The 26,067-nt window shown below is 40.2% G+C and overlaps 1 protein-coding gene across 4 annotated transcripts in view; it reads left to right on the top strand.

Annotated features, from left to right (window-relative positions):
• Positions 1 to 26,067, top strand: part of LOC139389691 (multiple C2 and transmembrane domain-containing protein 1-like) — a 227,384-nt gene that overhangs the window by 138,013 nt on the left and 63,304 nt on the right. For all 4 annotated transcript variants that reach the window (XM_071136580.1, XM_071136582.1, XM_071136581.1 and 1 more), the window contains 5 exons: positions 15,501 to 15,594; positions 21,953 to 22,055; positions 23,476 to 23,578; positions 23,943 to 24,044; positions 24,512 to 24,586. In XM_071136580.1, the coding sequence (XP_070992681.1) occupies positions 15,501 to 15,594; positions 21,953 to 22,055; positions 23,476 to 23,578; positions 23,943 to 24,044; positions 24,512 to 24,586 (477 nt within the window). The remainder of the gene's footprint in view (positions 1 to 15,500; positions 15,595 to 21,952; positions 22,056 to 23,475; positions 23,579 to 23,942; positions 24,045 to 24,511; positions 24,587 to 26,067) is intronic.

Raw genomic sequence — 26,067 nt, 5'->3', positions numbered from 1 at the left:
GATACACCTATCAATTGTATGTAACAATAGAAACCCATTTTGATACACCTATCCAGTGTATGTAACAATAGAAACACATTTTGATACACCTATCCAGTGTATGTAACAATATAAACACATTTTGATACACCTATCCAGTGTATGTAACAATAGAAACACACTTGAATACACCTATCCAGTGTATGTAACAATAGAAACACATTTTGATACACCTATCCAGTGTATGTAACAATAGAAACACATTTTGATACACCTATCCAGTGTATGTAACAATAGAAACACATTTTGATACACCTATCCAGTGTATGTAACAATAGAAACACACTTGAATACACCTTTCCAGTGTATGTAACAATAGAAACACATTTTGATACACCTATCCAGTGTATGTAACAATAGAAACACATTTTGATACACCTATCCAGTGTATGTACCAATAGAAACAAATTGTGATACACCTATCCAGTGTATGTAACAATAGAAACACATTTTGATACACCTATCCAGTGTATGTAACAATAGAAACACATTTTGATACACTTATTCAGTGTATGTAACAATATAAACACACTTTGATACACCTTTCCAGTGTATGTAACAATAAAAACACATTTTAAAACACCTATCCAGTGTATGTAACAATAGAAACACATTTTGATACACCTATCCAGTGTATGTAACGATAGAAACACACTTTGATACACTTATTCAGTGTATGTAACAATAGAAACACATTTTGATACACCTATCAATTGTATGTAACAATAGAAACACATTTTGATACACCTATCCAGTGTATGTAACAATAGAAACACATTTTGATACACCTATCCAGTGTATGTAACAATACACCTATCCAGTGTATGTAACAATATAAACACATTTTGATACACCTATCCAGTGTATGTAACAATAGAAACACACTTGAATACACCTATCCAGTGTATGTAACAATATAAACACATTTTGATACACCTATCCAGTGTATGTAACAATAGAAACACATTTTGATACACCTATCCAGTGTGTGTAACAATAGAAACACATTTTGATACACCTATCCAGTGTATGTAACAATAGAAACACACTTGAATACACCTTTCCAGTGTATGTAACAATAGAAACACATTTTGATACACCTATCCAGTGTATGTAACAATAGAAACACATTTTGATACACCTATCCAGTGTATGTAACAATAGAAACACATTTTGATACACCTATCCAGTGTATGTAACAATATAAACAAATGTTGATACACCTATCAAGTGTATGTAACAATATAAACAAATGTTGATACACCTATCAAGTGTATGTAACAATAGAAACACATTTTGATACACCTATCCAGTGTATGTAACAATAGAAAAACATTTTGATACACCTATCCAGTGTATGTAACAATAGAAACACATTTTGATACACCTATCCAGTGTATGTAACAATAGAAACACATGTTGATACACCTATCCAGTGTATGTAACAATAGAAACACATTTTGATACACCTATCCAGTGTATGTAACAATAGAAACACATTTTGTTCACCTATCCAGTGTATGTAACAATAGAAACACACTTTAATACACATCCAGTGTATGTAACAATATAAACACATTTTGATACACCTATCCAGTGTATGTAACAATTGAAACACATTTTGATACACCTATCCAGTGTATGTAACAATAGAAACACATTTTGATACACCTATCCAGTGTATGTAACAATAGAAACACATTTTGATACACCTATCCAGTGTATGTAACAATATAAACACATGTTGATACACCTATCAAGTGTATGTAACAATAGAAACACATTTTGATACACCTATCCAGTGTATGTAACAATATAAATACATTTTAATACACCTATCCAGTGTATGTAACAATAGAAACACATTTTGATACACCTATCAATTGTATGTAACAATAGAAACCCATTTTGATACACCTATCCAGTGTATGTAACAATAGAAACACATTTTGATACACCTATCCAGTGTATGTAACAATATAAACACATTTTGATACACCTATCCAGTGTATGTAACAATAGAAACACACTTGAATACACCTATCCAGTGTATGTAACAATAGAAACACATTTTGATACACCTATCCAGTGTATGTAACAATAGAAACACATTTTGATACACCTATCCAGTGTATGTAACAATAGAAACACATTTTGATACACCTATCCAGTGTATGTAACAATAGAAACACACTTGAATACACCTTTCCAGTGTATGTAACAATAGAAACACATTTTGATACACCTATCCAGTGTATGTAACAATAGAAACACATTTTGATACACCTATCCAGTGTATGTACCAATAGAAACAAATTGTGATACACCTATCCAGTGTATGTAACAATAGAAACACATTTTGATACACCTATCCAGTGTATGTAACAATAGAAACACATTTTGATACACTTATTCAGTGTATGTAACAATATAAACACACTTGGATACACCTTTCCAGTGTATGTAACAATAAAAACACATTTTAAAACACCTATCCAGTGTATGTAACAATAGAAACACATTTTGATACACCTATCCAGTGTATGTAACGATAGAAACACACTTTGATACACTTATTCAGTGTATGTAACAATAGAAACACATTTTGATACACCTATCAATTGTATGTAACAATAGAAACACATTTTGATACACCTATCCAGTGTATGTAACAATAGAAACACATTTTGATACACCTATCCAGTGTATGTAACAATAGAAACACATGTTGATACACCTATCCAGTGTATGTAACAATAGAAACACATTTTGATACACCTATCCAGTGTATGTAACAATAGAAACACATTTTGATTCACCTATCCAGTGTATGTAACAATAGAAACACATTTTGATACACCTATCCAGTGTATGTAACAATATAAATACATTTTAATACACCTATCCAGTGTATGTAACAATAGAAACACATTTTGATACACCTATCAATTGTATGTAACAATAGAAACCCATTTTGATACACCTATCCAGTGTATGTAACAATAGAAACACATTTTGATACACCTATCCAGTGTATGTAACAATATAAACACATTTTGATACACCTATCCAGTGTATGTAACAATAGAAACACACTTGAATACACCTATCCAGTGTATGTAACAATATAAACACATTTTGATACACCTATCCAGTGTATGTAACAATAGAAACACATTTTGATACACCTATCCAGTGTATGTAACAATAGAAACACATTTTGATACACCTATCCAGTGTATGTAACAATAGAAACACACTTGAATACACCTTTCCAGTGTATGTAACAATAGAAACACATTTTGATACACCTATCCAGTGTATGTAACAATAGAAACACATTTTGATACACCTATCCAGTGTATGTAACAATAGAAACACATTTTGATACACCTATCCAGTGTATGTAACAATATAAACAAATGTTGATACACCTATCAAGTGTATGTAACAATAGAAACACATTTTGATACACCTATCCAGTGTATGTAACAATTGAAACACATTTTGATACACCTATCCAGTGTATGTAACAATAGAAACACATTTTGAAAAACCTATCCAGTGTATGTAACAATAGAAATACATTTTGATACACCTATCCAGTGTATGTAACAATAGAAACACATTTTGATACACCTATCCAGTGTATGTAACAATATAAACACATTTTGATACACCTATCCAGTGTATGTAACAATAGAAACACACTTTAATACACATCCAGTGTATGTAACAATAGAAACACATTTTGATTCACCTATCCAGTGTATGTAACAATATAAACACATTTTGATACACCTATCCAGTGTATGTAACAATAGAAACACATTTTGATACACCTATCCAGTGTATGTAACAATAGAAACACATATTGATTCACCTATCCAGTGTATGTAACAATAGAAACACACTTTAATACACATCCAGTGTATGTAACAATAGAAACACATTTTGATTCACCTATCCAGTGTATGTAACAATAGAAACACATTTTGATACACCTATCCAGTGTATGTAACAATAGAAACACATTTTGATACACCTATCCAGTGTATGTAACAATAGAAACTCACTTGAATACACCTATCCAGTGTATGTAACAATAGAAACACATTTTGATACACCTATCCAGTGTATGTAACAATATAAATAAATGTTGATACGCCTATCAAGTGTATGTAACAATAGAAACACATTTTGATACACCTATCCAGTGTATGTAACAATTGAAACACATTTTGATACACCTATCCAGTGTATGTAACAATAGAAACACATTTTGAAACACCTATCCAGTGTATGTAACAATATAAAAACATTTTGATACACCTATCCAGTGTATGTAACAATAGAAACACATTTTGATTCACCTATCCAGTGTATGTAACAATAGAAACACACTTTAATACACATCCAGTGTATGTAACAATATAAACACATTTTGATACACCTATCCAGTGTATGTAACAATTGAAACACATTTTGATACACCTATCCAGTGTATGTAACAATAGAAACACATTTTGATACACCTATCCAGTGTATGTAACAATAGAAACACATTTTGATACACCTATCCAGTGTATGTAACAATAGAAACACATGTTGATACACCTATCAAGTGTATGTAACAATAGAAACACATTTTGATACACCTATCCAGTGTATGTAACAATATACATACATTTTAATACACCTATTCAGTGTATGTAACAATAGAAACACATTTTGATACACCTATCAATTGTATGTAACAATAGAAACACATTTTGATACACCTATCCAGTGTATGTAACAATATAAACACATTTTGATACACCTATCCAGTGTATGTAACAATAGAAACACACTTGAATACACCTATCCAGTGTATGTAACAATATAAACACATTTTGATACACCTATCCAGTGTATGTAACAATAGAAACACATTTTGATACACCTATCCAGTGTGTGTAACAATAGAAACACATTTTGATACACCTATCCAGTGTATGTAACAATAGAAACACATTTTGATACACCTATCCAGTGTATGTAGCAATAGAAACACATGTTGATACACCTATCAAGTGTATGTAACAATAGAAACACATTTTGATACACCTATCCAGTGTATGTAACAATATAAATACATTTTAATACACCTATCCAGTGTATGTAACAATACAAACACATTTTGATACACCTATCAATTGTATGTAACAATAGAAACACATTTTGATACACCTATCCAGTGTATGTAACAATATAAACACATTTTGATACACCTATCCAGTGTATGTAACAATAGAAACACACTTGAATACACCTATCCAGTGTATGTAACAATATAAACACATTTTGATACACCTATCCAGTGAATGTAACAATAGAAACACATTTTGATACACCTATCCAGTGTGTGTAACAATAGAAACACATTTTGATACACCTATCCAGTGTATGTAACAATAGAAACACACTTGAATACACCTTTCCAGTGTATGTAACAATATAAACACATTTTGATACACCTATCCAGTGTATGTAACAATAGAAACACATTTTGATACACCTATCCAGTGTATGTAACAATAGAAACACATTTTGATACACCTATCCAGTGTATGTAACAATATAAACAAATGTTGATACACCTATCAAGTGTATGTAACAATAGAAACACATTTTGATACACCTATCCAGTGTATGTAACAATTGAAACACATTTTGATACACCTATCCAGTGTATGTAACAATAGAAACACATTTTGAAAAACCTATCCAGTGTATGTAACAATAGAAATACATTTTGATACACCTATCCAGTGTATGTAACAATAGAAACACATTTTGATACACCTATCCAGTGTATGTAACAATATAAACACATTTTGATACACCTATCCAGTGTATGTAACAATAGAAACACATTTTGATACACCTATCCAGTGTATGTAACAATAGAAACACATTTTGATTCACCTATCCAGTGTATGTAACAATAGAAACACACTTTAATACACATCCAGTGTATGTAACAATAGAAACACATTTTGATTCACCTATCCAGTGTATGTAACAATATAAACACATTTTGATACACCTATCCAGTGTATGTAACAATAGAAACACATTTTGATACACCTATCCAGTGTATGTAACAATAGAAACACATATTGATTCACCTATCCAGTGTATGTAACAATAGAAACACACTTTAATACACATCCAGTGTATGTAACAATAGAAACACATTTTGATTCACCTATCCAGTGTATGTAACAATAGAAACACATTTTGATACACCTATCCAGTGTATGTAACAATAGAAACACATTTTGATACACCTATCCAGTGTATGTAACAATAGAAACTCACTTGAATACACCTATCCAGTGTATGTAACAATATAAACACATTTTGATACACCTATCCAGTGTATGTAACAATAGAAACACATTTTGATACACCTATCCAGTGTATGTAACAATATAAATAAATGTTGATACGCCTATCAAGTGTATGTAACAATAGAAACACATTTTGATACACCTATCCAGTGTATGTAACAATTGAAACACATTTTGATACACCTATCCAGTGTATGTAACAATAGAAACACATTTTGAAACACCTATCCAGTGTATGTAACAATAGAAACACATTTTGAAACACCTATCCAGTGTATGTAACAATAGAAAAACATTTTGATACACCTATCCAGTGTATGTAACAATATAAATACATTTTGATACACCTATCCAGTGTATGTAACAATATAAATACATTTTGATTCACCTATCAAGTGTATGTAACAATAGAAACACATTTTGATACACCTATCCAGTGTATGTAGCAATAGAAACACATTTTGATACACCTATCCAGTGTATGTAACAATAGAAACACATTTTGATACACCTATCCAGTGTATGTAACAATAGAAACACATTTTGATACACCTATCCAGTGTATGTAACAATAGAAACACATTTTGATACACCTATCCAGTGTATGTAACAATAGAAACACATTTTGATACACCTATCCAGTGTATGTAACAATAGAAACACATTTTGATACACCTATCCAGTGTATGTAACAATAGAAACACATTCTGATACACCTATCCAGTGTATGTAACAAAAGAAACACACTTTAATACACCTATCCAGTGTATGTAACAATAGAAACACATTTTAATATACCTATCTAGTGTATGTAACAATAGAAACACATTTTAATACACCTATCCAGTGTATGTAACAATAGAAACACATTTTAATATACCTATCCAGTGTATGTAACAATAAAATCACTTTTGTAGATTTTTTGCACCAAGATTTCAGTTTGACACTGTTTGACATTTGTAAAGATGAGTGGCTACCACTGGGATTGAACACGCAACCCTTGAAGCTGGAGCTCGCCCATCTCCCATCCGTAACACCCTAGCAAGCTGCAAGCCTACTTAATGGGAATGGTGCTCACCGCTGCCCCTAGTGGCTGGTTTTGAAGGCATCCCCCGACGTCCTGGCGACCTGAACGAATGTCAAATATCGCCTTGGATCTCGAGTGAGAACTGGCTTTGACCTGGTATCTACCGCTGAAAGAGGGGAGGGGACCGTAGATGAGAGGATGGGTACGGAGAAGAGAAAGAAAAGAGGGGGTTGAGAGGGGGTTGAGAGGTTAAGAAAGAAGACGGACTCTGACAGGTTCTATTGAAACTGAAGCTGCCGTGACTCCCTCCCCTCTCTCCATTAGTGTGTGTTTTTATACCATAATGTGAGGGGGTGTGAATATTATTATTTTTGAATATTCAAAAGGATCTGTGGTGTCTGCTAGTGTGTTACTGTTTGTATGCCTGTGTGTGCGCGTCTGTGTGTGTGCCTGTTAGCTGAAAAAGGCTTGGTGTCTCTCTGAGGAGTCCTAGGCCCCCTGTGTTCCTGAGGCCCTCCACACAGCACAATACACTTCTGCCTGTCCCTTTGTCTTAGCGCTGTTAACCCTTCACTTGCTGTCACTCTCAGCCATTGGCCCAGCACAAAGACACGCACGCACACGCTCTCTCTCGCACGCGCGCGCGCACACACACACACACACACACACACACACACACATATATATATATATACACACACACACACACACAACCTGGGCACTGCAGCTCTCGCATTGACAGCCCTGACAGGGGACACTCGTCACATATCAACAGTATGTTGTCTGATGGCAGTTGCTTAACACGCTGATAATGCAGATTGAGGCCTGGAGGAGTCTCAGCATACGTCCCAGCGCTGTGCCGTGCTCCTTCATTAAGACAGGAAATGCTCATTCCTCTATCACGCTGTGTGTGTGTGTGTGTGTGTGTGTGTGTGTGTGTGTGTGTGTGTGTGTGTGTGTGTGTGTGTGTGTGTGTGTGTGTGTGTGTGTGTGTGTGTGTGTGTGTGTGTGTGTGTTTTGTTTCTCTGTAGTTGCACCATATTCTAGCAACCTACTTCATTTGTTTGTATGTGGGAATTTGATTTTGTGTGTGTGTGTTTGTGTGTAAACTGTGCTCTAATTTAAGTTTAGATTCCTGCTGGGTTGTGTGTTTGATCTGGGTGAGCTCCAGTGGAGAGCGCTCCACAGGCCAACCACGGACGCGTGACCTACATACCACGCTAGCACCTCATTGGCTGGCCACGAGAGCACTCTCCACGCTGTAGTGGCGTCCCATGCTCAGAGGGGGGAGCTCTAGGACCGAAACAGGCGGCGGTCGCGACTCTCTTCCTAAACACACTTAGAGCAAGGGCGGGGAGGGGAATGTGTGTGTAAGTGGGTGTGGGTGTGTAATAGGGAGCGAGAGGTAAGGGGTGAGGGTTGCGTTGGAAGGGGTAGGCGTGCAAAATGAAAAGAAAAAGCTATTTCACCTTTCACAACTTTCTGTTCTGTAAAGGAGAGACATTTCCCCCCATCTTCTCTCTCCTTCGTTTTCTCGCTCGCTCTTGGTCTTTCTGTGCAGGCTATGCTCTCTGTCTCCCACCAACGACCCCACTGGCCACCCGACTAGCAGCAAGTGGAGGATGGAGGGATGGAGGGATGGGGGGTGAGTCGGTGGGGGACAGTGTGGTATGGTTTGGTTTGAAGAGGACTGCCACCATTAGCGTATTCCTTTTCTCCTGACTGATGCCCTTTCAATGAGAGAATTTAATAAAGATGTACCTTATCAAGGCAGAGCGATAACAGCAAGTGTCGCCACTAATTCTGTACAATACTCTCCAAAGCAGATTAGTCTGAATGTGTGTGTGTGTGATCGCGTGCGTGCGTGTGCATGTGTGTGTGGGTCTGTGTGTGTCTCGGGTGTGCATGTGCATGTGTTCATGAATATATGTGTGCGTAAGGAGGTGTGTGTGAAGCATTGCTGCGGCGAATGTCTTCCCTGATATCATCAGTATGGAATCAGCTGTCTAGCAGACGGCCGTACAAAGCACCCACTAGTGCTAATCACTGCAACCTCCCTAACACACCAGCTAACCTGCACCCTCACCCTCCATCAACTAACCAATAAACGACTTAGGGAAGGGGGATGTCGGTGGGGGTTACAAGTGCCATGCATTGTCATCATCATAGTACCTGGGCTTTGAAGCACATATGCTGGCTCCTTAAAAACGTATAGATGAGGAACAAACGCAATTAAATCCTTCCTTAGTCCCTGGCTTCTCACCACCGGCCCGGCACGACATCATTAACGCAGCGCTGACATATCAGATGACTTTCAGCTTTCATCTGGCTGCTGGAGGAGAGGAGAAGAGGGAGGGGCACAGGGCCGGGCTATTGAACCTCCCCACTCTCCGCCCCCACCATCCACGTTAAGTCCCTGGTTTAATAGCATGTGGGAACAGGATGTGGACGTTAGCCCGTTAGCTCTCCGAGGTAAGCATGTATTGCAGGCGTTTCCCCTTCCCTAATCTGCCACCATTGAAGACAACTGACAATGCCCACCTGAGAGTGGGCTCTGGAGATGTTGGGCTTCTCAAAGACCATTTTCCCATCCTATATGTTTCTATTATACTCTGGGCCTAGGCTTTCATAACCATTCGTCTGTTTGATGAACAGTGGAGGGACATGGGTGGGTGGGCTTGTAGATGTTGGGTGTGGTATTTCTCCCATGTAGTAGGTTTGGCTCTTATTGTGTCTATTGTGCCGAATGGACTGACAGACTGCTGTCTCTCTAGCTGTGAGTTATTCTACCATGATGAGAAACGTGGAGGGTTTACTGTAGGACGTTGTGTATGCAGTGCATGTGTTGGTTGCATTCATTTAATTGTATCTGTATGTTGATAGTGTATCTGTATGGTAATAGTGTATATGTATCTTGATAGTGTATATGTATCTTGATAGTGTATATGTATCTTGATAGTGTATCTGTATCTTGATAGTGTATATCTATCTTGATAGTGTATCTGTATCTTGATAGTGTATATGTATCTTGATAGTGTATCTGTATGGTGATAGTGTATCTGTATGGTGATAGTGAATCTGTGTGGTGATAGTGTATATGTATCTTGGTAGTGTATCTGTATGGTGATAGTGTATCTGTATGGTGATAGTGTATATGTATCTTGATAGTGTATCTGTATCTTGATAGTGTATATGTATCTTGATAGTGTATCTGTATGGTGATAGTGTATCTGTATGGTGATAGTGAATCTGTGTGGTGATAGTGTATATGTATCTTGGTAGTGTATATGTATGGTGATAGTGTATATGTATCTGTGATAGTGTATCTTGGTAGTCTATCTGTATGGTGATAGTGTATCTGTATCTTGATAGTGTATCTGTATCTTGATAGTGTATATGTATCTTGATAGTGTATCTGTATCTTGATAGTGTATATGTATCTTGATAGTGTATCTGTATGGTGATAGTGAATCTGTGTGGTGATAGTGTATATGTATCTTGGTAGTGTATCTGTATGGTGATAGTGTATATGTATCTGTGATAGTGTATCTGTATGGTGATAGTGTATCTGTATCTTGATAGTGTATCTGTATCTTGGTCGTGTATCTGTATGTTGATAGTGTATCTGTATGGTGATAGTGTATCTGTATGGGGATAGTGTATCTGTATGGTGATAGTGTATATGTATCTGTGATAGTGTATCTGTGATATTGTATGTGTATCTTGGTAGTCTATCTGTATAGTGATAGTGTATCTGTATCTTGATAGTGTATCTGTATCTTGGTCGTGTATCTGTATGGTGATAGTGTATCTGTATCTTCGTCTTGTATCTGTATGGTGATAGTGTATCTGTATGGTGATAGTGTATCTGTATGGTGATAGTGTATCTGTATGGTGATAGTGTATCTCTATGGTGATAGTGTATCTCTATGGTGATAGTGTATCTCTATGGTGATAGTGTATCTGTATCTTGGTCTTGTATCTGTATGGTGATAGTGTATCTGTATGGTGATAGTGTATCTGTATGGTGATAGTGTATCTCTATGGTGATAGTGTATCTGTATCTTGATAGTGTATCTGTATGGCGATAGTGTATCTGTATCTTGATAGTGTATCTCTATCTTGATAGTGTATCTGTATATTGATAGTGTATCTGTATGGTGATAGTGTATCTGTATCTTGGTCGTGTATCTGTATGGTGATAGTGTATCTGTATGGTGATAGTGTATCTGTATGGTGATAGTGTATCTGTATGGTGATAGTGTATCTGTATCTTGATTGTGTATCTGTATGGTGATAGTGTATCTGTATCTTGATAGTGTATCTGTATGGTGATAGTGTATCTGTATCTTGATTGTGTATCTGTATGGTGATAGTGTATCTGTATCTTGATAGTGTATCTGTATGGTGATAGTGTATCTGTATCTTGATTGTGTATCTGTATGGTGATAGTGTATCTGTATGGTGACAGTGTATCTGTATGGTGAAAGTGTATCTGTATGGTGATAGTGTATATGTATGGTGATAGTGTATCTGTATGGTGAAAGTGTATCTGTATGGTGAAAGTGTATATGTATGGTGATAGTGTATTTGTATGGTGATAGTGTATCTGTATGGTGATAGTGTATCTGTATGGTGATAGTGTATCTGTATGGTAATAGTGTATCTGTATGGTGATAGTGTATCTGTATGGTGATAGTGTATCTGTATGGTGATAGTGTATCTGTATCTTGATTGTGTATCTGTATGGTGATAGTGTATCTGTATGGTGATAGTGTATCTGTATGGTGAAAGTGTATCTGTATGGTGATAGTGTATATGTATGGTGATAGTGTATCTGTATGGTGAAAGTGTATCTGTATGGTAATAGTGTATCTGTATGGTGATAGTGTATCTGTATGGTGACAGTGTATCTGTATGGTGAAAGTGTATCTGTATGGTGATAGTGTATCTGTATGGTGACAGTGTATCTGTATGGTGAAAGTGTATCTGTATGGTGATAGTGTATATGTATGGTGACAGTGTATCTGTATGGTGAAAGTGTATCTGTATGGTGATAGTGTATATGTATGGTGACAGTGTATCTGTATGGTGACAGTGTATCTGTATGGTAATAGTGTATATGTATGGTGATAGTGTATCTGTATGGTGAAAGTGTATCTGTATGGTAATAGTGTATCTGTATGGTGATAGTGTATCTGTATGGGGATAGTGTATATGTATGGTGATAGTGTATCTGTATCTTGGTTGTGTATCTGTATCTTGATAGTGTATCTGTATGGTGACAGTGTATCTGTATGGTGAAAGTGTATCTGTATTGTGATAGTGTATCTGTATGGTGATAGTGTATCTGTATGGGGATAGTGTATATGTATGGTGATAGTGTATCTGTATATTGGTAGTGTATCTGTATGGTGATAGTGTATCTGTATGGGGATAGTGTATATGTATGGTGATCGTATATCTGTATATTGGTAGTGTATCTGTATGGTGATAGTGTATCTGTATGGTGATAGTGTATCTGTATGGTAATAGTGTATCGGTATCTTGATATTGTATCTGTATGGTGATAGTGTATCTGTATCTTGATTGTGTATCTGTATCTTGATAGTGTATCTGTATGGTGATAGTGTATATGTATCTTGATAGTGTATCTGTATGGTTATAATGTATATGTATCTTGATAGTGTATATATACATTTATAGTGTATATGTATGTTGATAGTGTATATGTATGGTGATAGTGTATCTGTATCTTGGTTGTGTATCTGTGCATATATTCCATTCTGTGTATGTCTTTTCTTTAGCCTTAAGTCTTGATCCACCAGTGTTCAGATGTTAGCATGGTTTCCTCTAATTCACCCCTCTGCCAAGCCCAGTGATGGTGCTCTGTAGTGTGTTGGGTATGTCAGCTGTTTTAAGGTGAGGCAAGAAGAGGGAGCGGGCAGGACTTATGCATACTAATGGGGGAGGAGGAACTGGACTAATGGGTCTTAATGGGCCTGGGGGTACACACACTGACCTCTCCTCAAGTGGTGCCACTCCACTCTACTCCACTCCTGTAGCCCCTACACCCCCATAGCTCACCCTCAACACACACATAGCAGCGAGGGGGCAACTAGGAGGAGCGGAAGGGTTAGAGAGAACTGCAGAAAGAGAGGGGAGAGAGGAGGATGCGGAAGCTGTTAGCATTCCATTTTTATTATGACATTTCACAGTCATCCGATTTAATGTCCCCTGACCGGATTGTCCGTCCTGCAGACGGTGGGGATGAAATGTTATTTGGAGCGTTGATAAAAGGTGAGGCTCCTCCGAGATGACAGCGAGTCATAAGGCCCGGCGCGCTGACATTCATTTTCACCACAACAGAGATGGAATAAGACGTCACGGTGACAAGCTGTCAGTCAAGCCAGGGGCCCCGCCATATTACCATCCCCTCCTCCCCCTTACTCACCCTCGCCACATGCTACCCCCCCTCTACCCCACCTCCCCAGCCAATCCCTGCTGGCGGGTAAGAGGTTGAGGGGGGGGGGGGTGGATCCTCTTCAGTAATGGGGCTAGGCTGAACCCAGATATATAGAGAGAGAGAGCCTCGTCAGCTTGGTAGCTGGGAGGATGGAGGGTGAGAAAATATATTCTACAGCCTTTCATTAAAAAAATAAAGAGGCCTCATCTCCTGAGCTTTTCAATCTATCTGCCTGTCTATTGAGTGGGCCTGAAAAGGCAGCCACGCAAATCAGAAATTCCTCTGCTATGGAAATGTTCCGGCTTCACAAATCAGCCATGTTTTTTTTTTTTTCTCTCTCTCTTTTAGGCCATCCCCAATAATCACAAATAACAAGCTGTCATATCTTCAGAGAAATCATGTATTAAACTTATGTGGAAAGGTTTTTTTTCTCCCTCTCCTTCCTCTCCTCTCATCTTTTTTCGAAGGCTTTTCAACAATAATATCGCTGGAAACAGGCAGAGGCTGATAGAGTTTATAATAAATTAAGTCTGTAGCCTCGCCCTGACTCCAAAATGTAAATTATAATTACTCCTCTGGGTATGTAAGGGGTTATTGCCAGAGAGAGAAATAAATTGAAGTGAAGTGCATTTTCACTGCTTTTAAGACACGCCAGCATGTCTCTCAGTACGGCCTCAGTGCATGTCTTTGTGTGTGTGTGTGTGTGTGTGTGTGTGTGTGTCAGTTTGTGTGTGTTTGTGTGAATGCTTATGCCGTGACACACACACATTGACCTCCTCAGCTCTGTTCTTTATCTGTGCTGCCTGCTTGTCTGACCTGTGTGATGTGACAATGATGCTGGTGCTAACATGGAGATATGTGTTTTCATTGAGTGTGGAAAAGGTCACAGAGAGAGTGGAGGTGTGTGTGTGTGTGTGTGTGTGTGTGTGTGTGTGTGTGTGTGTGTGTGTGTGTGTGTGTGTGTGTGTGTGTGTGTGTGTGTGTGTGTGTGTGTGTGTGTGTGTGTGTGTGTGTGTGTGTGTGTGTGTGTGTGTGTGTGTGTGTGTGTGTGTGTGTGTGTGTGTGTGCGTGTGTGTGTGTGTGCCAGTATGGCCAGTAAATAAGTGATGGTGCTCAGTAACTATCACATCACTGCCTGAGTACCAGTCATGCCTCAGTGGGAGTGGCTGAGCTCTGCAATATCTCTATTATCAGTAAATGGTGTTTCTCACTCTTTCTCTCGCTCTTTCGTTCGCTCTGTATCTCGCTCTCGCTGTTTCTCTCACCCTCTGTCTCTGTCTCTGTCTCTCTCTCTCTCTCTCTCTCTCTCTCTCTCTCTCTCTCGCTCTGTTCACACAAAATAGAGAAGGTAATGATATTATTCTGACACGTGTGTGTCAAAATAAAAAAAGAGGCAGAGAGGGGAAAAACATTGACTGGCTTGACAATAAAAGGACATCTTGCCAGTTCGACTCCCCTTGATGTGACCGTTTGAATGTCAGTGGTGAATTGCTGAACTCAAAAATGGTTACGCTACACTTAATGTACTCAATGTACTCTTCACCCCTGACCTCTGACCTCTATCCTGCAGAGTGTGCTGAGGTCGTTCCACAACCTGAAAGATGTGGGTATGGTCCAGGTGAAGGTCATCAGAGCAGAGAGGCTGATGGCAGCAGACGTCACAGGTAAGTCAACTAAAACTCCTTCAATTGACGTGAAGACCTTCTTCTCGGCTATCAAGAGCGAAGCATTTTAGTAAATCTGTCACTTAAAAACACACCTGCTTGTCTGTTAGTTTCTACCAAATTGTATCCTCCCATGCCAAGTGTATAAAACATCAATCCATCAATGTAGTTGTAATTGACAATGGCCAACAAGAACCCATCGAGACAGTATCCAGACTACAGAACATCTGATTTCTTCTGGATTTAATTCATATAGGGGAGAAGCTTCATTTAAACCTCCAAGTCTCCAAAATATTTCTCTGACATCCTAGTCTCTCCCTTAATTCACACTTTTAATGAGGTCTACAGTGGACAGGCCTACTTTACTGTTTCACAGTGTGTGTTATCTAGTGGAAGGGAAGTGGGAGTGAGTTAGCTTGTCCTTATTCAGGGGCGAGGACCCACACACATTAGCAGCTAGAGCCACGCTCCTCCATTTCCTTGTTGGAGATAGCGAAGCGGCAGTAACAAGGGCTAATGGCTCTGCCTTTTGTTTTTTTACCAGAGAAACAAATGGGAATCCCTCCGCTATGTGCTGCTGACCTCAATGCAGAACTCATATCTCAGTCTGGGTTTTACTGTAGCTATTCTACAGTTAAGTATTCAGCCACTTTCAGCCCAGAACTTCTGCTAGAAATGTGTTTCTTGTGTAATGATGGACAAATATGGCCTACGATAGGGAAGTGCATAGGATAGCCATCAAACCGTTTAGTTTCAACAGAAGTGCAATGCCTCAAATGTCCTTTGAGTGAGGTTGTGTGTCCTCTTTCCGTGCATTGTACTCCGGTGGTGTTCTCAGTGTGAGCATTTGTGGAAAGCTAGGCACTGTCAAGTATCACCATTTTGAGTCTCTCTCTCTCTCTCTCTCTCTCTCTTGCTGGTAGGTTGTCCTCTCCACCCTTAATTTCACAGTATCACCCCTATCCAGATGGTACATACCCTCCACTAATCCCACCCTCACAGATTGTTCAGCCGATCGACCACCCCATCTCTCAGATGGTTTGCTCCATCCTCTAGCCCCACCCCCTCAGATGGTCAGGTCCACCACGCTGACCTGCTAACCTTGCACGGCTGTTCCAGTGTGTGTTTGTTTTTGTGTGTGCGTGTGGTGTTCCCAAGGGAAGGAGAGGGAAAGAGAGAGAGAGACCATGAGAGAGAGTCCATGAGAACGAGAGAGAGAGAGACCATGAGAATGAGAGAGAGACCATAAGTGAGAGAGAGACCATGAGAGAGAGAGACCATGAGAACCAGAGAGAGAGAGACCATAAGTGAGAGAGAGACCATAAGTGAGAGAGAGACCATAAGTGAGAGAGATACCATGTGTGAGAGAGAGACCGTACGAGAGACCACGCGAGAGAGAGACCATGAGAGCGAGATAGAGAGAGAGAACTTGAGAGAGAGACCATGAGCGAGAGGGATAGAGACCATGAGAGAGAGAGAGACCATGAGAGAGAGAGAAACCATGAGAGAGCGACAGACCACGCGAGAGAGAGAGAGATAGAGACCATGAGAGAGAGACCTTGAGGGACAGAGAGAGCATGAGTGAGAGAGACACTTTTGTATATTATTTACCTCACTTCTTTGGCAATGTTTACACGTTTCCCCGCCAATAAAGCCCCTTGAAATGAATTGAATTGAGACAGTGAGAGGCAGATTTTTTCCATTCCACTCCAATTCACACCCACTCTCTCAATTCTATAAAATTTGAGGGGCTTTATTGGCATGGGAAACATATGTTTACATTGCCAAAGCAAGTGAAATAGGTCATAAACAAAAGTGATATAAGCAATACAAAATTAGCATTACACTCAGAAAAGTTCCAAAATAAAAAAGTCATTTCAAATGTCATATTATGTCTATATACAATGATGTGCAAATAATGATGTGCAAATAGTTCAACTACAAAAGGGAAAATAAATAAACGTAAATATGGGTTGTATTTACAATGGTGTTTGTTCTTCACATGTGTCTCTAATATGGTCAAAGATTTGTCAGGAAGTTAGGAAGTGCATCTCAGTTTCCACCACAGCCTGTCTGCTCTTGATAGGCAGGTCTGCTCACTGAGTCTGTACATAGCCAAAGATTTTCTTAAATTTGGGTCAGTCACAGTGGTCAGGTATTCTGCCACTGTGTACTCTTTGTTTAGGGCCAAATAGCATTCTAGTTTGCTCAGTTTTTTTGTTAATTCTTTCCAATGTGTCAAGTAATTATCTTTTTGTGATTGATTTGGTTGGGTCTAATTGCATTGCTGTTTGTTTGTGAACAGAGCCCCAGGACCAGCTTGCTTAGGGGACTCTACTCCAGGTTCATCTCTCTGTAGGTGATACCTTTGTTGTGGAAGGTTTGGGAATCGCTTCATTTTAGGTGGTTGTATAATTGAACGTCTCTATTCTGGATTTTGATAATTAGTGGCTATCGGCCTAATTCTGCTCTGCATGCATTATTTGGTGTTTTACGTTGTACACAAGAGCATATTTCTCAATTTGGTGTTCGTTCTATTTTGTGAATTCTTGGTTGGTGAGTGGACCCCAGACCTTACAACCATAAAGGGCAATGGGTTCTGTAACTGATTCAAGTTTTTTTAACCAGATCCTAATTGGTATGTCAAATGTTATGTTCCTTTTGACGGCATAGAAGGCCCTTCTTTCTCTCTCTCTCTCTCTCTCTCTCTCTCTCTCTCTCTCTCTCTCTCTCTCTCTGTCAGGAAGTCTGTCCCATCGCTACTTTAATTGTCGTGTTTACATGGAGCACCTCTACTCCAGCCCAGTAGAATAACAATCCCAGTTGGTGAGGTGCTCTGACCCGTGTGAAAACCGCCCGTGCTGTTCCAGCCTTTCAGAGACACACATGATCTTCCCAGTGAAGGAGGCATATGCACATCAATTTACTGCATCAGTATAAGAGGAACTTTGTTCATTCTCGGAGGATCAATCTTTGTAATGGTATTTGGTGTACAGTAAAAACGTGCATTGAGCTGAGGCGTCAATATTACGGCAGGGGCGGCAGGGTAGCCTAGTGGTTAGAGCGTTGGACTAGTAACCGAAAGGTTCCAAGTTCGAATCCCCGACCTGATAAGGTACAAATCTGTCGTTCTGCCCCTGAACAGGCAGTTAACCCACTGTTCCTAGGCCGTCATTGAAAATAAGAATTTGTTCTTAACTGACTTGCCTAGTTAAATAAAGGTTAAACAAAAATAATAATAATAATACTATGTAACAGATTGTTGATGACACATATCAACACTTTGCAACGGTAGTCATAGGGATGTAGTCATAGGGATGTAGTCATAGGGATGTAGTCATAGGGATGTAGTGATGACAGGGATGTGTTGAGACTCAAACACTGCAGCATAAAGCATGTTTCTTTCAACATCTCTAAAAAAAGGAACTCAGTCTTGCCTCCTGGAAGACAAGGGCATCACCTCAGTTCCACCGCTTTGCTTAGCTCAGTTTAACACGCTTATCTAACTGGTGCCTGAAATTAGTTTGAAGCTCTCGCCGTGAACCCAGCCCCGATATGGAAAATGAACCCGGGGAGGAGCTCCGGTTGGCCATTTACCTGGACCGTCAAAGTAGCCCTCAAAACCTGAGCGTGTAATTGGCTGAGACAGCCGCCTCTGGTGCTCTCCATTAAGGTGAAAGTTCATCACCAGCGACAACCGCTCGCAGCCACATTGCCTGCATATTATTAAAGGAGAACACCGTTAGAGGGGGATATATTTTCTCTTCTTCAAAACATTTCAATCGTTTTCAGTGATTGGATTTCGGTTAATTGCAGCTCATTCGAGAGTAGTATCTTGTATATCCTAGTGACCACACAAATAGCATGAACAACTGGTTGTTGGTGCAGTAAATTTAGGAAGATGTAATATATTGTTCAGAATTTAGAAAAGGAATCCTCAAAAAACATAAAACAGCAGAACTTTATACTCAAACACTCCCCAGTGTTTTCTGAATTGCATATGGAAATTCACAATATTCATTACTTGAACAAAGTATAGAGCATGTGAAAAAGGTGAACCCACTCGAATAACTGATAGGGAATTATTCAGTTTATAATGATGTTGCATGGTAGAAGTTGAGTGTCGATATCAACTTGAAGCGTACCGCCAGATCAATACGTACCACAAATAGATGCGGGAGGCCACACCTACGGCTCCGCATTGATCACCGTGACATTTGTTTAGCTCTCCTACGAAATGTTCTGCCCTTGTCACAACATTCGAAGAAACTCACAGGAATCAATGGAGCCTGTACCCAACGCGCCGCCTCAACGGGGAATTGATGCGTGAACCCAAAATTCAGCCTCGCCTTCAACCCCATTTTGTTCTGTTATTAACTTAATTATTAAAAGCAACCCGCACACTCTTGGAAGTGATTTTATTTCACGTTACACTCTTGGGGAATTTGAATGGGATATGTTTCTCTCTCCCTGACCTAGCTTTTAAGAGTGATCTTCTTGAACAAACAGCAAAAGTGTTCCCAACAGTTCTGGTAAAAGTATAGATCAAAGCTGGAATTAAGAGTTTGTCAGGGGGGGGCAGTCCTTTACAAAGAAACAGTAACATGTATTTCCATACACAAACACAGAATATATAGGACATTGGCTGGGATTAGTACAGTATGCTACTCTCTGGAGAAGTGTCCAACCATTATGTCTCTATTTCATGGCTTTCAAATTGTGTGTTTTTCTTTCAACTCCAAAACTTTCTGGACTCTTTCCTTTGATAGTGGAGAATTACATAAGACAAAATATTTGGCCAAATGTGACTTTTGTTCATGCGGCTGAGGACGTATCTCCTGCACGGCTATCATCTCCATGGTGTCTTGGCGTCATGCTACTCATTGAATGGGGGATGATGTCAGCCTGTCTTTCTTCTTTGAACACCGCAGCTCAATCAGGTGTAAGAACACGGACTATCCAGTAGCAGCTCACTTTGTCGAGGCTAACCATCCCATGTCCTCCCTCAAATACACAGGCGTCGAGCGTGCTGCTCTACCAAGGAGAGGAAGGTAACATGGAGATCCTACTTTGACAAAAGAAGGCTTACTGGATGTCCTTTCTAAAAACATAGACCCCTAGTGGTCTGAATATGGACTTTGATCTCTGGCCCTTCTTATGAACAAATCGTTGTTTTATGAACAAGCCTTATAAATGTATATATTCGTTCTACAGCTTGTTAGCGTACACCTAACGTGTTCCCCCCTGTTGATGATGCTCATTATACATTAAGGTTGAACGCAAAGATTACATGTAGCAAATATGAAATGAAATACAAAAGAATGATGTGGATTTGAATTAAACAATAATGTATGTTGATGCTAATATGAGGTACAATATTCCATTTTGTTTCTATATGATAACAATAGCATAATATATTGAATATGCCATAAACTATTTATTTGTTTACATCTTTTGTTTTTGAACAGCTTCACAAATTCATTTGAATTGACTTATCATTATGACACACCCCTCACTGTTGTCGTTGGTTGCACTAATCGCACGGTTTTGTCTACATAACCTGGTTCAAGTGTTCATGACGTCACCCCGAGGAAGGCACAGTGATGCCGAAACGTTGGTAAATACCCATGAAATTGCTGGGAGTTTATATATGGAGTGTGCGACTCTCTTTATTTTGATAGTCTTTCTTAAACACGCTGCCATCACATGATTTGGCTTAGTATACAATATAATGTCTGTCCGAAATAGCAGAGCCAGTATTATAAGGGATAACACATTGCGTAGATCATGTGTAGATAACGTCAATCTTTCTGTGATTAGTGAAATGACATCAGTGTGTTCCTCTTGCGCTGTCTCGTCCGTCTCTTACTAAACTCCCTAGCTCCTCTCCCCCCTCCCTGCCTCTTCTCAGTCTCATCCCTGTCAGACAAGATGTCTTCTCTCTCTCTCTCTCTCTCTCTCCATTGCCCCGGGCAGAGTTTCCGTAGTACTTATCAGTGTCCGAGCGCTAGGATCCTTGTAGCAGGGCCGGTGATTTAGCGTAGCATGGGATAAAATAAATGTATCACATTGTTACTCTGGGTTATAAATGGTGGCTGGAGCTGTCATGCGGTGAGGAGGGTGAGGAGGAGGAAGGGTGGGGAAGAGCAGGAGGGCTATGTGGCTGGTAATTCTCTGATCAGCTCCTGGCTGTTTCCCTGCGCCTCTTTATCAAGTAGAAAGCTAAGCGCTACTCCGTAGGCTCCATAGGCTCCGTAGGCCAGCCGACACTGGATTAGACAGGAGTAAACCAGACAGAGATAAAGCTAATACAACTCCTCTCTATCTCTCTCTCTCTCGTTCTGTCTCCCCCTTGCAGGCAAGAGTGACCCCTTCTGTGTGGTGGAGCTGAGTAATGATCGGCTACAGACACACACCGTCTACAAGAACCTCAACCCCGAATGGAACAAGGTCTTCACCTTGTGAGTGCACTTCTGCACCCCATGTTGCCACAGACGTACCCACTCATGATCTCATACTGGGTGGTCTCTCTATTTCTCATTCTCTGTTTCTATTGCTCTCCGACACATGCCGCTACTTGCTGCACACACACAAATCAAATTCTGTTTGTTCTTAAATGTACTGTTGTGTCAATTGTGTTACACCTATACCTAATAAAATAAGAAAATAAATCTTATGTTATTTTAAGTATTACCATGCGTTTTAAATACATTGACGGATAACCAGATGCCTCAATTGTATTGTTATCATAACTTTAATACAAGCGATGATTGTAACAAAGCAATTATAGCTATTACATTTACAGAATATTTTTTTTAAAACAGCCTCATTTTAAAAACATGTTCACACTCCCAGTTATCTCTGTTTCCAATTAAGCCACGTGTTTACATTTGCAATAGGATGTTGTAAAAATGTAAGTGTTACAAGTGTAAATGTTATTGTGGAATGCACATGACAATGCACATTTTTAATGGCAAATTCTCACATTTCTGCAGATATCTCGATTTGTCGTTGTGTGGATTAAGCACATTTTCTAAAACATCGTGCTTGAATAATGCAATCAAACACTGCCATTTCCAATGTGTTTTCATTCAACTAGCCAAACATTGCACCGTGTATATGCACTTAGCCTTCTGTATATCATCAAAATATATTTTGATGAAAGAAAAAAAACATCAACTTTATATTTTGTTTTGTCTTTTCTTTTCTTTTTTTTAGGGGGGGGGGGGGGGGGTAACAGGTACAAAAACAATTAAAGAGTTGCATCCAAAGATAACCCCAACCCATTCCACTTCTCAGTCTCCTTCCACCCGCCCGCATCCTCCCTCCCCAAATCTATTTATTTGACAGTATTATTGATTATTCATACATTCATACATCGATACGTCTCATACAAAACATAGCTCATTCTAGTAAACCGTGGAGATTGAAACTCTGACGTCTACGTTTCGTTCCCTGCTTCAATCTTTCTGCCTATCAATGTCTTTTTTTTGATTGACATGCTAGTTTGAATTGGATTCTAAGACATGACTATGTACACATGTTGATTTCAAATCCATATTATTTATTGCAAATCTTCTTTATGGGGAAATACATTAGCGAATTCCCGTGGAAAGCTGGGTCATTGAGTCGTCCTTTGCGCAATGCTGCGCCCCTCTCTCTCTCTCTCTCTCTCTCTCTCTCTCTCTCTTTCCATCAGCATCCTCGCTAGCCTACTTTTCAAAGATGACATTTCGCAAACCGTGATAACCCTTCCTCCTACAACTCACATCCTCTTTAGTTAAGCACAAAGGTCATAGAGGACTGTAGTTTCATCGTGCTATGAGCGGTGTGGGCAGGTGTCTGATTGTAGTGGTTTAATTGTTGTTCTGTGGCGAGCAGCAACGTGAAGGACATCCACTCAGTGTTGGAGGTGACGGTGTACGACGAGGACCGAGACAGGAGTGCAGACTTCCTGGGGAAAGTGGCCATCCCTTTACTAAACGTGAGTCCTCCTGATGAAATGTATCTGCTATCTCTATCGACTCCCCCTTGGGGAAATACTGTTGAGAAAAACACAACGTTTCTTTTGCAACTGTGGATGAGACTGTGTTATCATTGAGAGAGAGAGAGAGAGAGAGAGAGAGAGAGAGAGAGAGAATGTGAATGTGGTAATGTTGGGCTGATTCCCCAGGATAGTTAATTTCTCCCTGACAGTGCTGTGGTGGTAATGAACAGGTACTTGTCAGAGTTGCCACAGTTGTTTTGGGCTCTCTGTCAGATGCAGCAGCTGGGGTTCAAAGGTGGCCCAGGGAGTGTATTCAGCCGGGTATTGCCAGACAGACGGCTGTCATGTCCCTCTCCCGCAGATTCAAAATGGTGAACGGAAAGCCTACGCCTTGAAAAGCAAGGAGCTGACAGGGCCAACAAAAGGGGTCATCTTTCTCGAAATAGACGTGATTTTTAATGCTGTAAGTCTTTCTTTTTTCCTTCTCCCCTTTTTTTCCTACTATGCCCCCCCCCCCCACACACACACACACACACACTCCCTCCCCGCTCCAGAATTGTCGTCTTTATGCTGTTTGTCCTTCCTCCCCTGCCGTCCCTTGTCCCCCGTCCTCATTTTCAGTTGAATTATCGAACACTCCCACTCAGCTGCCTTTGTTCGCCCATTTATTCTCACTGTGTGTGTCCTGCCGGCGGCCATCTTAGTTCTGTGTGTGATGGAGAGAGCTCTCGCTATAGCCCGTGACACAGGGCATATGTACTGCCGTGACTCACAACAACATATATGTAATGCATTTAACACAGTCAATTCAGAAATCTGTCTATGCCGTTTTGTGAACGATCCCAGTAGATATAGGACCATATTGTGTTATTGTGATAATGTCCCACCATTGGCTGTGTGTTGATTAAATGTCTATTATCCCCACACCAGGTGAAGGCCGGTCTCAGGACGTTAATACCCATCGAGCAGAAATACATTGAGGACGAACCCAGAGTGTCCAAACAGGTAGGTCAACACCAACGCCCTCTAACCTGCTGGCCCGTTTAACTCAGCGTCTACCACCGTCCTCCATTATATTACAAATGTTAACAAAACCCAACCGGTCATGAGTGGCATCTTGTGAGGCCACAACAGTGTGGGCAGGAGGGAGAGAAAAACGTCCCCCCCCCCTCCCGCCCCCCCCGGCTCTCTCCTTTACTGTGAGTGGTGAATAGAAATGTCAAGCTGTCAGCTCTGGGGGTGTATAAGTAGATTGGCCATCCTTAGTTGGCCCTCTGTGCCACTGCTGATTTGCACTTCATTGTCACGCCGCTCAATGTGGCGGCCCCACAAAGGGCTGAATCGTGGGGGCTTGCCCACATCAGACGTGTCACATAAACGCCGTTTGGGCTGAGCAGTCACCCACTCTTATACCCTTTTGTCTCTCTCCCCTCCTCTTCCCTCTCTCGCTCTCCTTCTCTCTCCCTGTGCCAAAAGATGCCCACTCTGCACTTTCCCCTGTGTGCTCCTCCCCACCCACCCACCCTCCCTGTTTGCGCGTCTCTATGTTCATCGGCACTTCACCTCTGACTCGTAGAGATGCCCCATGTCAACGTCTCTGAATGATGATGTCATCGGTTGCTTTAGAGAGATTGCCCCGGTGAGGGCTCTTTTGTGTTGGGCTCGTCACCGCTGTGGCCCGCTGCCTGTCCTTACACACACAAACCCCAAAAGTTGCCAGTTAAATACAGACATTATAAGACATTATAATTAAGACGGTTAATATCTGAATGCAGGATATTACCAGAGCCGGGACCTAAGCAGGAAAAACTCCACGTCATAGTTATAGCCTATAGCCTAGGTGTCCAGGGTTTTTCCTGGTCCAGTCATGTGATCACGGGAAAAACTCCTGGCCCTAAATATTAGTACTCACGTTGGTTGCAACGAAATGCGCGGAGCAAACACAGTAGAGAGAGACTTTAGAGCAGTCCTTCTGCTGCTAGTTACAGCTGCGTGATCAAAGCGTGGCCGCGTGAGACCGTGCGGGGATGCGGGTGACTCAGAGTGCTGTTGTCTGCAGGGGATGGATGTCCCCGACAGGACACCGTAGACACACAGTCATTCTCAGTTCACCACTACTCTCCGTTGAATAATGGATTAGGCAGTGATGTAAAAAGCACAATTCCCCCTTAAACATCCCCGAATCCTCTTAAAGACACATCAGAATAGATATTCCCTCTTCGGGGACTACTTCCTGGATGTGACCTGATTGGCTGACTTCTATTCTGTCGTGTCGTTATGGCATTCCGTGATTGGAACACAGCGGAATGGGACAAGCGATGCTTTCTCCCTCGCTGGCCAGATGCCTGCATGGACTCCCTAGGGATGTGAAATCATCACAGGCCGTGAACACTATTACTATGACTTAACTCCATTTGACGAGCTAGCTTTAAAAAGACACCGCCTCAGTGAACCTGACTTGATTTAGCGATTGGGTTTCCTGTACG

The sequence above is a fragment of the Oncorhynchus clarkii genome, chromosome 30, assembly GCF_045791955.1.
Source record: "Oncorhynchus clarkii lewisi isolate Uvic-CL-2024 chromosome 30, UVic_Ocla_1.0, whole genome shotgun sequence".
Taxonomy (NCBI): domain Eukaryota; kingdom Metazoa; phylum Chordata; class Actinopteri; order Salmoniformes; family Salmonidae; genus Oncorhynchus; species Oncorhynchus clarkii.
The sequence above is the reverse complement of the archived record's forward strand: the minus strand, read 5'-3'. Positions and strand labels throughout refer to the sequence as shown.